The sequence below is a fragment of the Odocoileus virginianus genome, chromosome 20 (genome assembly GCF_023699985.2).
Source record: "Odocoileus virginianus isolate 20LAN1187 ecotype Illinois chromosome 20, Ovbor_1.2, whole genome shotgun sequence".
Taxonomy (NCBI): domain Eukaryota; kingdom Metazoa; phylum Chordata; class Mammalia; order Artiodactyla; family Cervidae; genus Odocoileus; species Odocoileus virginianus.
Genome location: NC_069693.1, coordinates 45,292,259 through 45,308,090, shown reverse-complemented (window position 1 = coordinate 45,308,090; position 15,832 = coordinate 45,292,259). Strand labels below are relative to the sequence as shown.

The window sequence follows — 15,832 nt, the reverse complement described above, 5'->3', positions numbered from 1 at the left end:
TGCCCTGGGGCATCACAGGGCCAGAGTCCATGCTGGCTTCAGGGGTGTGGGTGTGGAAGCCAAGAGATATGTCTTGGGAAGATTGCTCGTCCTGGCAGCTCTGGGGAGTGAACGAGGCAGAGACTGGGGGGCACTTGATCTGGGGGCAAATGGACTGAGGGGTGGAGAGGGCGAAGACCAAGGCGCTTCATCCAGATTGCGTCCTAGCACTCTTGAGTGACAGCTCAGAACCACACAGGCCGCCCGTGAACCGAGGACGCTGTGTGGTGGTGGAAGGATCCAGGCCACTGAGGTTGTGAGTCCCACTGGGTACTCTTGTCTACTGAGCACCATCCCAGCTCTGACCTCTGCCCACAGAGGCTGCCTGTGTGCTCCAGGGCAGCATCTGGGCCCCAGGCCGGTCAGTGTGGCGACAGGTGTGACCCAGTCGTCTCCCGTCAACAGCCACCCAACTCCTGTCCATCGCCTGTCTTCCAGGAAGTCCAAGGCATCCTAGTGATGTGAGCTCACCCTCCAGCCGTTCCCAGGTGAGGGGCACCTGAACACCTGGCAAGGACAGGGCCCTTCAGACATGATGCTGTGAGCTAAACTTCCCACCATCCACACCTAGCTCCAGAGACCAGGCCTGCCCTGGAGCCATATGGCCCCCACCAAGGTGGGCTGTGGTGGACTTTGGCCAGTAATACAGTCTGCTGAGGATCTTTTGAGAAGGGGCTTGTTCTCTGAAAATGACAGGCAAGCAGGGAGAGCTTGGTGCCCTGCCTCTTTCAACCTTAAATACATTTAGGTGGGGGTGTGATGTATGGAGCTACAGCAGCCATCTTGCAACCAGCAGTCCAACTTTATGATGAAGAGCCAGGGTCCTGGGATAGTGAAGCAAAGACTGGGCCCAGGCCTGCTGTCCACACAGTGCTTAGCCATGCTGCTCTGGCTGCTAGAGTTAGACAGCCAGGGCCCTTACATCTAGACATCTGTGCTATAAAGTCTCACCTGACCACTCAGACCTTGTGTTGCTCATGGATTGCTGTTGTACTCCTTCCCACCAAGTCACACCACACCTCAGGTCTTCAGCACGAGCACCAAAGAACGGGCACAAAAGCCCCTCCCTTCCCCAAGTTCAAAAGAAAATAGACAGTTCTTGAACCAAGACTCGATGACTCAACTCTGGGCCAGGCCTTCCTGAGATCTTCCTGTGGGGGGGGGTGGGGGGTGGGGGTGCTGGCAGCACATTCCCCGTGGCTGCCCTCGGGTGACCCCCTGACGGCGGGCCGCTGTGGTGTGACTGTGACTGGATGCAGGCACCCCTCAGCTCTGCAGGCAGAGGCTCCTCAGGCTCTGGCTCCCAGGAGCTCCCTCATGGGACGAGCCTCTGTGTGCCCAGACCTCTTCTGGTTCTGGGGTTCCCACTCAGCCTCCACATGTGGTCGGCACATGCTCTCACGTGGTGTGTCCTCTGAGGGGGCGGCCATACCCCCCCCCCGCCCCGCCTGTCTCCCCTCACTCGTTTACTCCCGGGGACAGAGGCGGACAGGCTGCAGGGCTAGCTGTGGGTTCGCATGGATGGTTCCCAGGACCGTGACCAATCACAGCTTGGCGATCCTGCTGTCCCCCGCCTGCGGGTGAGCACCAGATGTGGAGTCTCGAGGCCTCCCCAGGAAGAGGGCTGTGGCTCCTGGCAAAGGCAGCCCAATTCTCACGCCCTTTGAAGTCTCAGGCTGGGCGACTGGGGGCTGGAGAGGCACAGGCAGCTCAAAGGCCTTATTTATGGGGCAGCAATGGCATGGAAGCTGGAGGCAGGATGCCATTCACCCAGTGGCCTTGGTTCCTGGGGAGTCCTAGGCTTGCATGGCTGGTTCAGGACCGAGGTCCCAGCACAGGCCTTGCCGTGGCTCTTGCATGGTCCTCTTCTGGGACCCGTTTCTCTTTTGGAGGCTGTTCACCAGTGGGACACCCCGTGCCTGGTTCCTCTACATGGGGGCGGGGAGCTCATGCTTGGCCAGGAACAGGCAAACAGTCCACCAGCAGGTAAAAGGGTTTCCCTGAATCTACCAAAGCTGAAAGTATGGCTCTGACCAGGTGGCGTCCCAGCAGCAATGTTAGTGACAAAACGGGAGCCTCCCAGATGCCCCATGGCCAGTGCCTTGCCGACCACTGAGAGCAGTCAAGAGAGCGTCTCAGTGCTGAGTGAAGAGGGGCCCCGAGTCCTATGGATCAGGTTTTAAAATGGAAAAAACGATGGTCAGGGAGTGGCTGCTGGGCAGGAGGTGCCCCGGAGAGTCTGATGTGGTCGTGTTAGGTTGACTGATTATGGAGTGCTGCAGTCCCGAGGGTCTGGGTGTGGCATGCCCCAACCTACATGTTTATAACTTGTGTACTGTCTCTCACATACCATGTGCTTCAATAAACAGCACCAACAGAGCCACAGAGGAGAAGGCCATGTGAGTCCTGGAAAGGGAAGGGAGGAGGACACAGGGCAGGTGCGGGCCTTGCCCGTCTGGCAGGAGGAGGAGAGACCCTGACATACCAGCGCCTATAGCATACCAACTTCATCGGCCCACCTCTGACTTCCCCCCCCCCTCGTCCCCACGGTGGGGCCAGCCTGTCCACCCCACCCTCCTCCTCCGAGGGTTTGTCGTCAGCACCACGCACTCCTCAGTGAGAAAGTGCTGGGGGGCTGGCACACGGCTGCAGACAATGGTCTGTCCTTGAAGTGGTTGCTGGCACTGGGCCGGCTGTGGTGACCTTTCGCAGAGGAAATGGGGGCTGTCAGGGAAGGACTGGCAGCGCCCCCCCCCCACCTCTGCACCCCAGGGAGAGGCCACAGTGCGGTGAAGGGGCTGGTAGTCCTTGGGCGGGGCTGGCCTCAGCTGGCCTTTAACATGAGTCAAGGGGAGGGTGGCTAGGGCCAGGGTGGGGGTTCCCGAGGCAAGATTGGACGGCTTCAAGGAGGAGGTAATGGTTTTGTGTCGGGCTTGGAAGAGGGTTGGAGGTCTCAGGCAGGTCTGCAGGCGCGCCCCCCCCCTCACCTGCATCGCCTGGAGCACCGGTTGGCTGAGCACCGACCGCTGCTCAGGCCGGACTGCCTCAGTCTGACAGGCCTGGGCTCCGCCTGCGCCACCTGGTGGCGGACCTCGCTGCAGCCGGGCACACGCCCATTATGCGGCCGCCCTCAGGAGGAGGGACTCCGGGATGACTTTAAAGATGCCAAGGAAGGCTCTGTTCTCCCTGGACCGCAGCCCACCACGGCCTGGTAAGGCAGGAGGTCCCCACGGGCCAGGAGGAAGCAAGCAGCCCAGAAATGTCTGCCTGTGGGCAACCGCACCTCCAGGGAAGAGGCAGGGACGCAGACTGAGGGCAGAAGAGCGACGCTACACCCAGAGGGCTGGCCCCACGAGCTTGGGGGCCATGCCTGGGCCAACATTTGTCCAGCCAGGGAGGGGGGGGTGTGAGGCCCCTCCCAGGGGAGCCATGGGTTGAGCAGGACCCCAAGAGCAAGCACCCCTTCCTGCTCCCTGCGGGATGATGCCTGTGCTTGGCTCCCAGAGGCGGCTGCTGGGTTCCCTTAACTGCACGCCTCCAGCCACCTTCCCCCTCACGCTGGCCCCCAACCGGACGGGGCCCCAGTGCCTGGAGGTGTCCATCCCCGACGGGCTCTTTCTCAGCCTGGGGCTAGTGAGTCTCGTGGAGAATGTGCTGGTGGTGGCTGCCATTGCCAAGAACCGCAACCTGCACTCCCCCATGTACTACTTCATCTGCTGCCTGGCCGTGTCCGACCTGCTGGTAAGCGTCAGCAATGTGCTGGAGACAGCAGTCATGCTGCTGCTGGAGGCTGGTGCCCTGGCCGCCCGGGCAGCTGTGGTGCAGCAGCTGGACAATGTCATCGATGTGCTTATCTGTGGCTCCATGGTGTCCAGCCTCTGCTTCCTGGGCGCCATCGCTGTGGACCGCTACATCTCCATCTTCTACGCCCTGCGGTACCACAGTGTCGTGACACTGCCCCGGGCGTGGCGGATCATTGCGGCCATCTGGGTGGCCAGCATCCTCACCAGCCTGCTCTTCATCACCTACTACAACCACACGGTCGTCCTGCTGTGTCTTGTTGGCTTCTTCATAGCCATGCTGGCCCTCATGGCCGTCCTCTACGTCCATATGCTGGCCCGGGCGTGCCAGCATGCCCGGGGCATCGCCCGGCTCCAGAAGAGGCAGCGCCCCATCCATCAGGGCTTTGGCCTCAAGGGCGCTGCCACCCTCACCATCCTGCTGGGCGTCTTTTTTCTCTGCTGGGGCCCCTTCTTCCTGCACCTCTCGCTCATCGTCCTCTGCCCCCAGCATCCCACCTGTGGCTGCATCTTCAAGAACTTCAACCTCTTCCTGGCCCTCATCATTTGCAACGCCATCGTGGACCCCCTCATCTACGCCTTTCGCAGCCAGGAGCTCCGGAAGACACTCCAAGAGGTGCTGCAGTGCTCCTGGTGAGGCTGGCAGTGCCGTTGTGTGCCCCAGGCCTGTGAGGCCAGAGCAGTCCCTTGGCAAAGAGGATCGGCTAGGCCATCTCTGAAGGTGAGGGTACACAGGCCTTCGGGGGCCTGAGAAGGGAATCGCAGGACTCTCCAGGAGGCTGTGCGGAATGAGGAGGCTGGGGAGATGGTGGGGCACGGCCCCCCACACCTAGAAAGGAGGGCCCCCACCCCTCCATCCAGAGACCCACTCCGGGGCCAGTGCCCACACCCCACCCCGCCCAAAGCTGTGGGAAGTGCCGCTCCAAGGACTTCATGACCAGCACAGGAGGAGGTGGGGGCCACAGTGGGGGCTTCTCTCTCTTCGAATGCTCTGTGGTGACTGGGGAGCCGGGCTCAGCCCGTCTGTCAGCAGCACATGCATTTGGCAGACACCCCAGCCAGGCCTGCTCTGGGGAACCAGTGGCCAGTATGCAGGCTCCAGGGCCAGGAAGCAGTGCAGCAGTATTAATAAATGCGATGCTTGGTGCAACCTCCTTCCCATCTGTCATGCCTCTTTCCAGAAGTTGCCTGAAGCTTGGGGCCGAGGAGTGGGGGTGTGGTGAAGAGAGGAAAGACTTAAATCCCAGGAGCCAATCAGAAAACATGGCTCACCTGTCCAGGACATGAAACCACAGCCCCCAGTGTCAGAGGACCCACCTGGGGGAGGGTGAGGAGACCCCAGTCACACCCACTCCATCCTGTGTCTTTGCATTCTGTCTGTGGTGCACACCCCACGCCAGAGGTCCCCCATCCCAAGTCACCTCCATTGTGACAAGACCCTGGCACTGCCCGGCTGCCCTCAGCTGCAACAGAGGCAGGACCATGGTGACCCGTGTGTGACTCTGGCTAGAACATGGCCCTCTCTCAGCCTCCTTATCTGCTGCAGGGTGGCCTGGAGGCTGGGGTCTGCTCTTAAGTTCCATCCTGCTGGGAGAAAGGTCAGTGCCCCACCAGCCCTGGGAGGTCTGAGACAAGCTGCCCAGAATAGGGTGTGGCTCTCCAGGGGCTACAGGGATGTCCAAACCCCAGGGGTGAGGGTTGTGTCCTCCCTCTGCCCCCCCCACCCCATTCCTCCACGGACAGAGCATATGCCCTACTCTCTTGCTGGGACAGGCTTGTGGATGAAAAGCAGGGGTACCAGCCAGCCCTGCTGCCCCCTGGCCAGTCCCCCACCCCAGCAGCGCCACCTGATTGTTGGCCTCGGGGCTGGGAGCCGGTTCCCGGCAGGGCCGGCCTTTGCTGGGAGATGGACGATGAGTCAGCCTCAAGCCAGCCTCAATTCCTCTAGGGATGGAGGGGGAGCGGTCCTAGCTGGGAGCCATCCTGCAGGGTGGCAGGTGGGTGATGGGTCCTGTTCGAGAGGGTGCAAAGCTTCTTCCTTCCAGGGAAAAGGACCCCCTGAACGGGGACAGGGAGGGGCCCCAGACAGCTGGAAACCAACCACAGGAAACCACATCAGAGACACGTTGTGGGGGAGGGGCATCTCTTGAGAACAAAAGACCCTTTCCAGACTTGCCAAGTTGGAGAGCTTCATGAGGGGAAAGAGGGCCACCCCCAAGCAGTATGAGCACATGGGAACAGGCTTCATGCTGTGGCTGAGACCCTTCCGGAGGCTTTTGTCGCCAAAATGTAAGATAGGGCTTTCTTGTAGGTGGTTTCACTCTACCCTCTGACCTCAGGAGACTGGTGGTGTCGACCAGGGTGTGTACAGTGAGTCTTCTTTTCTGACAGTGACCTCTCCTGTCTGCAAACACCAACCCCCTACAGAGCTTCTCCCCACCCACTGAATTTCCTTAGCCTCATTTGGACCAAGACTCCAGGGGTACGAGTGACAGCAAGGAGTCAGACAGACACCACCCCCCAGGCTGATAGTTCTTTGTCTGGCTTGTTTGTGTCCTTATGACAATCCGGGACACCAGTGCTCAGCTACATCCAGCAGCAGCTACATCCAGGGGCGTGTCTGGCAGGGGTACAAAGCACCCAATCGTGCTAGGTCCACCTGGAATGTCCTGGCAGTGCCCTGGGGCAGCAGGGGCAGGTGGCGCCCCACTGCAGAGATGAGCAGTGACAGAACTGCCATAGGAGCCCATCGCCAACTCCTGCAGCCACCGCCCTTCTGACTCAGATGTCTAGGAGCCTTGCCCCAGCTTGCTTTCTTCTGGAGAGAATCTAGTGCCCGCTGCAGCCTTGCCTGCCTCCCCCACCATCAAAGGCTGCGGGCAAAGCTCAGAGTACCTGGTCTGCCCCTTCTCGACAAAGGAGGGGTGCTGGGGGGCGTCCCTTCTGGCCTTCCTGTGTGGGAACATGGGGTTGGTCCCTAATCAGGTGTACACAAGAAAGACCCTCCCTGCTGCGCCGAGGGGTGAGGCTCTCGCTGGGGAGGGGAGCAGAGGGCAGGCGGGGCGGGGGCCAAGGGCCAAGGGGGACTTCTATTGTCCTCCCAGGATCTCACCAGCCCCGCCTTCCGGTTGCGCGGAGCCCGGAGACCCGGTGGCGGAGGAAGGCGGCGCCGCCGCAGCACGCGGTCGAGCGGGGATGCGCGGCGCGGATGCTTGCTGCAGCCGGTGCCGCAGTCTTCGGCGGCGCCCCGGGATTGGCCGCGCGAGATGACGCCGGGCCGGGCGAGGCGGGCGGGGCCCCGCCTATAAGAGCGGGCGGCGGGGGCGGCAGAGCCTCCGCAGCCAGCTGCAGCCGGTCCGCTCGCGTCTCGCAGCCGCCCGCCATAGCACCGAGCATGAGGGAGATCGTGCACATCCAGGCCGGCCAGTGCGGCAACCAGATCGGGGCCAAGGTGAGGCTGCGCGGCCCCGTGTGCCGGTCCCCGCACTGGGCGCGTGTCCCGCGTCCCCAGCGCGCCTCCCGCGTCCCCAGCGCGAGCGGGTCCTGGGGGAGGGAAGCAGCGGGGAGGCGTTGTGTGCGCACAGCGGCACCCCAAGCCCGGATCACCACTGCGAAACTTAGGAGAAACGGATGGGATCGCGCACCCCACCCCACCCCCCCAATGCCGGCGGGCGGCCGGGACGCCGGGTCGCCCCTCTGCCACTCCCACCCCGGCCCTTCCGCTGCCCCGCCCGGGTTACCTCGGGCCTGCTGGAGGCACAGCGCAGGTCAGCGGCTCCGCACTCTCTAACCCCCCGCCGCTGCAGGTGCAATTGGACGGCGCTGGCTGGGCGTGGCCCTCTTCTCTGGGGTCGCAACTCGGCCTCCGGCGAGATGGGTGGGGTGGACAAGCTCGGGTGGGGCTCCCCCAAAAGCCATAACGATTCCCTCTGCCCTCCCACGCCAAGAGCTTGATGTCCCCCGAACGTTCAGAGCCGCCCCCATTTCCCCAGCTAGCTTTGACAACCCTCAGCTCCCTGGCCCCACCCTGTTCTTTTGTTGGGGAAGGAACTGTGCCCGGACTCAGAATGACCTTGCTCCAGGACTGGACTCTCCCTCGGCGTAGCACCGCCCGGGCCACCCCTCCCCCAACCCCACTTAGAGACGGCAGGTCTAGGGGTCGGTGGGAACAAAGCCGGGCTGGAGGGCGCGGTCCAGAGCTGCTTCCCCGCTAGGCCCCTCCCCTCCATTGTTAGCCCCCCTCACAGATGTCTGGATTGAGGCGCGCAGGCCACGTACCTCCCCCACTCCCCGCCCCCGCCCCCAACCCTGGAGGCAGGTGTCGTATCCCTAGGTCCAGAGACGCTGTTCCTTGCCCAAGGTCACACAGCAAGTGGAGAAAGAGCCTCTCCGCCCTCCGGCTCTCGGTCCCTGCAGGTGCCCACCCAGCACTAGACTCAGGCTGGGTGGGTGGGGCCTGCTGCCCTTTGTCAGCACCAAGGCCAGGGGCCCAGCGGGGATGGTGTGGAGCAGGCTCCCCAAGGAGAAAGTGGGAGGAGACAGGTCCTGGAAGGGAAGGGACCAGGAAAACCTTCCTCAGGAGGCTGTTGCCATGGAAACCAGGCAAGAACAAAAAGCTAATTACAACAGGGCTGGGGCAGCCACGTGGCTGACATGTAAATTGCAACTTGGGCTCTAGGGTGGTGGCGCCTCATATGGGGGGAGGGCATGGTGGGGAGACACCCTAATCACTGAGGAGACAGCTGTGCCTGTCCGAGGAAGGGAGGTGGGGGAGGGGAGGCCTGGGGGACCAAGGCCTCAAATTAAATCAGGCCTCTGGGGGCTGTCACTGACAGATGCCCTGGCCGGGCAGGAGGGGCCAAAGACTCATTACTGTGGCCACAGGGGCCAGGCCTGCCCTGAGCATCTGCTCCTCTGAGGGTCAGGGGTCGCTGATGGTAGGGAGGGCAACCCTAGTTCCATGGTAAGCCTGGGGTAGTGTTTGTGGGGTTGCTCTGTTTCCTTCTGAGGCTGCACGGGCACCGATTGGGCAAAGGCAGCTTCATGCCCAGCTGCAGCCCCAAAGGGCGGGGTGGGGTGGGGTAGGGGTGGTCAGGGGGACAGGGGCAGCTGCCTGAGTGCTGGGCAGTGTTCTCTGCAGAGATTTTTTTCCTGCTTTAAGTTCCGTGTCCTTTGAGTTTTCCTCATTACTTCTTATTCGTTTGAGGTTAATTTCCTTAACTCTTGTTTGTTTTTAAAAGTAGTATCTGATGCTTTATAACAGTACAAAAGAGAAGTGGATTTGGGAGGAGGGGAAGCAGTGCGCAAAGGAGGCAGTCAAGTGGTTTCCTTCTGGCCCCCCTGCCTTGGAGGACCACAACCAGGCTGGAAGGGCTCAAAACCCGGCAGGGCCATTTGCCTGCACAGGCGCTCAACAGCGGCCTCTGGACAGGGTCTGGCCGTTTCCTACTCCCACATAGGTGTGGGCTCTTGGCGGAGGGAGACCAAACTTTTCCTGCCAGTTGCCAGCGGCCGCTGACTGGTGGGGGCGGGGCAGGGTGCTGTCTGACTGTTACGGGTAGGCTGTTACCCTACTTGGGGGCAGGCTGCCTGCTATGGGAAGGGTCCTGGCTGCGGGTGAGGTCGGGATGGAAGGGGTTATGGAGGGAGGAGGGTAAGTCTGGGCGATCAGGGCTAGGAGAGACTGCAACAGCATTTATGACAGTGACCAGTGTTGGGCACTGTGCCGGGTGCGTCCCGCACTGCGCCTCTCGAGGTTGCGGTGAGACAGGGTGCTGCCCTCCCGGCAGGGCACGGGTGTGAATCCAGGCCTGTGTAGGCACATCAGGATGGGCGGGGAGCCCCCAGCCCCCACCAAGGGGCGAGGAGCCAGGGAACCCCACCCTCCTCCCCTAGGGGGTAGGGCGGTCCCGGAGCCTTTGTCTGCCCCCCCTCCTTGGCCGCTGGGCGGGGCCTCGGAGAGACGGCCCTGGCCCTGAAAGCCAATGGGAGGAGGGAGTTTCTGGTTTCGGACCCCACCCCCACATGACCCCTGCTGCTGTGCGCCGGGTGGGGAAGGGCGTGGAGTCCTAGAGGGGCTTAAGCCCTCCTTCTACAGCGCACACTCAGCTTGCTTTGGGCTCATCTGTGTGCGCCCTCTGCGTCCCCGCCCCAGGTATGGGCGCGGCGACCGTCAGCACCACGGACAGCGCCGCGGGAGCTACAATTGTGCGTGTGAAATAGGAGCCTGGCCTGGACCCTGGGGTCCATGCGCCACTTCTCATCTCTGGTGATGATCATAATCATTATTTAATTTATAATATAGTATTTTGTTGTTTATTAATGTTGTATAATACATGTAATATATTCTGCTAAGCTTTTATTAGTAATATTTTAAATTGCAATTTATATTTGTTTTAACTACAAAAGCTATTATTAACATATGTCCTTTCTAAGAAGTCGAAGCATTGCACAGAAGGCTAAAGTGCCTGTTTAAGCACCTCCCCCTGGTGGTCCCCCTCTTCTGGGTGGAGCAAGTTTTTTTCCCTTATTCTAATCCATTTTCTGTGTATGTGCACCTATGGGTAAGAATTACAGCATCTGTTGTGAGGTGCCCGTTTTTACCCTGAATCTCTTTGCCATGTGCCTTTCCCCCCAAGGATGTGCCTTGGAGATCTGCTCATACCAGGGATGATCTTTTATTGTGCCACAATATTCCAAAATATATTGATTTTTTAAAGTACTTTTTATTTTATTTATCAGTGAATGTGCGTTGGTCGCTCAGTCCTGCCTGACTATTCGTGACCCAATGGACTGTAGCTCAGTAGTCTCCTCTGTCCATGGAATTCTCCAGGCAAGGATACTGTAGTGGGTTGCCATTCCTTTCTCCAGGGGATCTTCCCAACCTAGGGATTGAACATTGGCCTCCTGCATTGCAGGCAGATTCTTTACTGGGAGCCACCAGTGAAGTCCTTATCAGTGAATAAGGCTTGACAAATTTAAATAACAACCTAAGGACTTTTAACTTGGTGAGACCAACATTTGCTGAAAGCTTTTATTTGTCAGGCCTTGAGTTGACCACTTGAAGTGAGTACTGTCATCATGTCTACTTTACAGATGAGAAAATGGAGGTCCTGAGAGGTGGCACTCTGGTCTGTTGCCTTCTGGAAGCCTATGCATTCTGTACTTGAGTTCCAGAGAACTCTTCATAGATGTATTGGTGGCTGGGTGACTGAGTCACTCTCTGTCATCCCCTCACATGCCATCTCAGGCTCATTCCTTCTCTACAGAGGTTGTGGATGTTCCAGGGCTATGGGGCCAAGGTCCTGAAGCCAAGCAATGATTGAAAGCTCTGATCAGGCCCCAAAAGCCTCAGTGACACCTCTAATTACAGCATTAACACATATCTAATGCAGGGAGAAAGAAGAAGACTTATCAGTGACACAAATCACAAAGACCAGCTGAGAACTGACCTTTGCCAACAGTCTCTCTGGGTGAACTGCCAAGATTCCTCTGTGCATTTGATAATAATTACTCTTCATACTTTTTGGGTTTTAAATTTTTAAAGTCTTTTAATTTTTAATATATTTTTCTATTTGGCTGTGCTGGCACAGCCAAATCTTAGTTGTGGCATGTAGGATTTGAATTCCCTGACTAGGGATCAAACCCTGGGCTCCTTCATTGGGAGTGCAGAATATTAGCCACTGGACCACCAGGGAGGTCCCTAAAATTAAAAAAAAAAAAAAGTTTAAAAAATTTTAACTAATCTTTTTCTTTTCTTTTGAGAAGTTAACATGTGCACATGATAAAAACTAAAAATCACCAAAGAATATGCAGGGTAAATCCTCTCCTCCCAACCAGAACTGGACTTCCCTTGTGGCTCACTGGATAAAGAATCTGCCTGCAATGCCGAGACCTGGGTTCAATCCCTGGGTTGGGAAGATCCCCTGGTTCTAGAAGGAAATGGCAAACCCCTCCAGTATTCTTGCTTAGAGAATCCCGTAGATGGAGGAGTCTGGCAGGCTACAGTCCATGAGGTCACAGAGAGTCAGATATGATGAGTGACTAAACAACAACAAACCCCATATAGCACTCCCCATCCACAGAGTAACTGGATTTATTCTCACAGCACTCAGACTTCATCTTCAGGCTTTTAGGCCTTCAGGCCCAAGGCCCTGAGACACAGAAGCTTCAGGGTTTGGCCAAGGTCACTCTGGAAAGGGGTGGTCCAGCTTGCAAGCGAGACCCTGTCCTGTCTTAGTCCTGAGAGAAGCTCTGTGGGTTCTGCCCAGGGCAAACAGGGCAGATTGCAGTGCGGTGAGTGAGCCCTTGAAACTGGGGCTGCGGCATCTCAGCTCAGACAGGCTGGGTTAGCCCAGGTGAGTCACTCCCCATGCAGGGCCCCTGGGGGCTGAGGCTGCTGCTGTGGGCTGCTTCCAGGCCCTGGCACTGGATGGCCTATGCTTGACACTGCGGTGTTTGCATATCCTAGGCTTGGTCTCCATTACTTACCTTCCTGGGTCTCAACTTTCTCATCTGAAAAGAGGGAAATAAAAAAAAAAATACCCCAGGTGGGTGTTTGTTACTAACCCCTCATGAAGTGAACTTTCAAGGCCCCTCTCAGCAAGTGCAGAGCTGGGTCTGGGGTCCAGGTCTGTGTCAGTTGAGCACTGATCCACCCTGAGGGCTCTGGTCTCCATGGACATGCGTATTTTTTATTATGACAGTTCTCTTGATGACAGAACTTGGGGCTCTTTTTCAAAGTCACTCAAAGGGACTAGAGCAGGCTTTGGGTCCACACCCCTCATTTTGTACCAGGGCCTTGAGGCTACCAGAGGGCAGGCCTTGCCGGGGGTCATGACCACCAACTGGCCCTTCCTTTCCCTGCAGTTCTGGGAGGTCATCAGTGATGAACATGGGATAGACCCCAGTGGCAATTATGTGGGTGACTCGGACCTGCAGCTGGAGCGCATCAGTGTCTACTACAACGAGGCCTCTTGTGAGTTCCCCTCCTTGACTGGGTGGGGATGGGGTGGGGGCCTTGACTGCTGGGTTCCAGCATCCCTGCCTTCCTTCCCTTGGCTGGTAAGTGTAACCAGAGACTCACAGAATAAAACAAGGAATCCTAGTCACCCATGTGAGATGCAAGTGTGTTTAATGGCCATGAGACACACATAGGGGAATGACCAGGGCTGGGCAGGGTCCCAAAGACCCTTCAGGAGGCCCATGGAGGGTCCAGAGCAGGGGTTATCTGGAGAGGTCAGGCAGGGGCCATTCAGAAGCTGGTGTGAAATGGTGCCCTCAGAGACACCTGCCCATGTCCAGGTGTCACCCATGACCTTGTCACATGTGGTCCCTGCCTCTCTGATCCTAGAGTCTAAGCTCTTAGGTGAGAGCACGAGGCTGGCAGGCCAGGGCAGGATTTAGGAGGCAGAAGGGGTGCCTAGCTTCTGTGACCCATGTAACCCACTCCTCTCCTCTCAGCACACAAATATGTGCCTCGGGCCATCCTGGTGGACCTCGAGCCTGGAACCATGGACAGCGTCCGGTCTGGGGCCTTTGGGCACCTCTTCAGGCCTGACAACTTCATCTTTGGTAAGTTTCCCCTGTCCCCGCTTTCTCATGGTGGACCCCACCACCAGCAAACCCAGGTCAACAGAAACGAGGGCAGAGTCACCTCTGCCCACAATGCTGCAGAGCATCACTGAGCTCACCAATTTGCAGTGAAAGAGTCCCAGAGAAAGGGTTCTGTGCAGGAAACAGACATTTGTGATTTCAGGCAGCACGGTGTGTGCAACAGAGCTTACAGGATGTCAGAGAGCTGGAAGGGGTCTCCAGAGCACACCAGCTCATGAGCACACTGCGTCGCTGTGGTCAGGGGTCGCCAGTCCTCATGCCCATGACGGTGACAGGAGGAGGGCCTCACCCCACTTCACCTCCTACAGCTCAGCACCTGATGCATGGGCATGACCCTCATCCCGACCCTGGGCTGCGAGGCACTCAGGGTTGTAGCTTAGCCTTCCAACACAGTGGGCTAGAGGGTGGGTGGACCGGAGGGCTGGGTGGACCAGTTCCGCTAGGAGGTCCCCTATGGCAAAGCAGAGGCAGAAGCTCCAGAAGCTGTGTCTGTGTCCAGACCCCACAGCTCTAGGTGCCGGGGGTGACATCCCCAACACACGATGTGGCTGGCATGAAGAGCCATGGACATGAGAGTTGCATGCCCCCACTTCATGGAGGGCAAGCAGGCACCGAGCTGCCTCCTCGGCTGCTGTCTGGGGTGGGCTGTTCAGGCCAGTGCTGGAGCTGTGACCCCATCTGTATCCCCCCTGCCCTCCCCACCGCAGGTCAGAGTGGGGCTGGCAACAACTGGGCCAAGGGCCATTACACGGAGGGTGCCGAGCTGGTGGACTCGGTCCTGGATGTGGTGCGGAAGGAGTGCGAAAACTGCGACTGCCTGCAGGGCTTCCAGCTGACCCACTCCCTGGGTGGCGGCACAGGCTCAGGCATGGGCACACTGCTCATCAGCAAGGTCCGCGAGGAGTACCCCGACCGCATCATGAACACCTTCAGCGTGGTGCCCTCGCCCAAGGTGTCGGACACGGTGGTGGAGCCCTACAACGCCACGCTGTCCATCCACCAGCTGGTGGAGAACACGGACGAGACCTACTGCATCGATAACGAGGCGCTGTATGACATCTGCTTCCGCACCCTCAAGCTGGCCACACCCACCTACGGGGACCTCAACCACCTGGTATCGGCCACCATGAGTGGGGTCACCACCTCCCTGCGCTTCCCGGGCCAGCTCAATGCCGACCTGCGCAAGCTGGCCGTGAACATGGTGCCCTTCCCACGCCTGCACTTCTTCATGCCTGGCTTCGCCCCACTCACTGCCCGCGGCAGCCAGCAGTACCGGGCCCTGACCGTCCCCGAGCTCACCCAGCAGATGTTCGATGCCAAGAACATGATGGCGGCCTGTGACCCACGCCACGGCCGCTACCTGACCGTGGCCACCGTCTTCCGAGGGCGCATGTCCATGAAGGAGGTGGACGAGCAGATGCTGGCCATCCAGAGCAAGAACAGCAGCTACTTCGTGGAGTGGATCCCCAACAATGTGAAGGTGGCCGTGTGTGACATCCCGCCTCGCGGGCTGAAGATGTCCTCCACCTTCATCGGCAACAGCACAGCCATCCAGGAGCTGTTCAAGCGCATCTCGGAGCAGTTCACAGCCATGTTCCGGCGCAAGGCCTTCCTGCACTGGTACACGGGCGAGGGCATGGACGAGATGGAGTTCACCGAGGCCGAGAGCAACATGAACGACCTGGTGTCTGAGTACCAGCAGTACCAGGACGCCACGGCTGAGGAGGAGGGCGAGATGTACGAAGACGATGAGGAGGAATCCGAGGCCCAGGGCCCCAAGTGAAGCAGCTGAAGGGGTGGGACGCGGCTGCGGCCAGGACCAAGTGGTCTGTCCCCCGAGCCATGTAGCCACTGACACACCCCCGATCTCACCCCCACAAGGTTCAGTCATGTCACCCTGGGGCTCCCAAGTGTTTGTCCTCCAGTATTTACAACACCCCTGCCCTGCGTGAGTTCTCTCAGCTATCTTCCGCCTTAGGTCAAATCCGTTTCCTGTCTCTGCTTTATTGTTAGCTCCAGGCCTGATGTTTTTTTGTTTTTTTTTTTTTTTTACTGGTTTCTGTTTATATTTGGAGGGGGATATTTAATAAATTTATTGCTGTCAGATACCCATGCCTGGTGCTGCAGTTTTCCTCTTTTTTGAGAAAGATGGGGCCAGGAGAGGTAAGGAGGGTAGATGGGGAGGCCTGATGGAGGCAGGACAAGTGACAAGTGGGAGGGGTTGAGACGGGCCTGTGCTTGGAAACTGCAGGTGTCTCAAGGTGCTGCTCATGGCAGGGGAGCTGCTGGCGGTGGTGTCGGGGGAGGCGGCCATGCCTGGAGGAGCCTCATCCTCAAACCCTAGGCGGGCTCTCAGGCAGCTCAGGACAAGCCCTCAG

At 58.8% G+C, this 15,832-nt stretch overlaps 2 protein-coding genes across 2 annotated transcripts; both read left to right on the top strand.

Annotated features, from left to right (window-relative positions):
• The first annotated feature begins 13 nt into the window (after positions 1–13).
• MC1R (melanocortin 1 receptor) lies at positions 14–4,989 on the top strand. Its single transcript, XM_070451387.1, has one exon. The coding sequence runs from the start codon at positions 3,520–3,522 to the stop codon at positions 4,474–4,476; it is 957 nt and encodes a 318-aa protein (XP_070307488.1). The 5' UTR covers positions 14–3,519; the 3' UTR covers positions 4,477–4,989.
• A 2,165-nt stretch (positions 4,990–7,154) lies between these two features.
• On the top strand, positions 7,155–15,562 carry TUBB3 (tubulin beta 3 class III). The gene is made up of 4 exons (XM_020885288.2): positions 7,155–7,290; positions 12,708–12,816; positions 13,302–13,412; positions 14,162–15,562. The coding sequence occupies exons 1-4, from the start codon at positions 7,234–7,236 to the stop codon at positions 15,235–15,237; spliced, it is 1,353 nt and encodes a 450-aa protein (XP_020740947.2). The 5' UTR covers positions 7,155–7,233; the 3' UTR covers positions 15,238–15,562.
• The last annotated feature ends 270 nt before the right edge of the window (positions 15,563–15,832 follow it).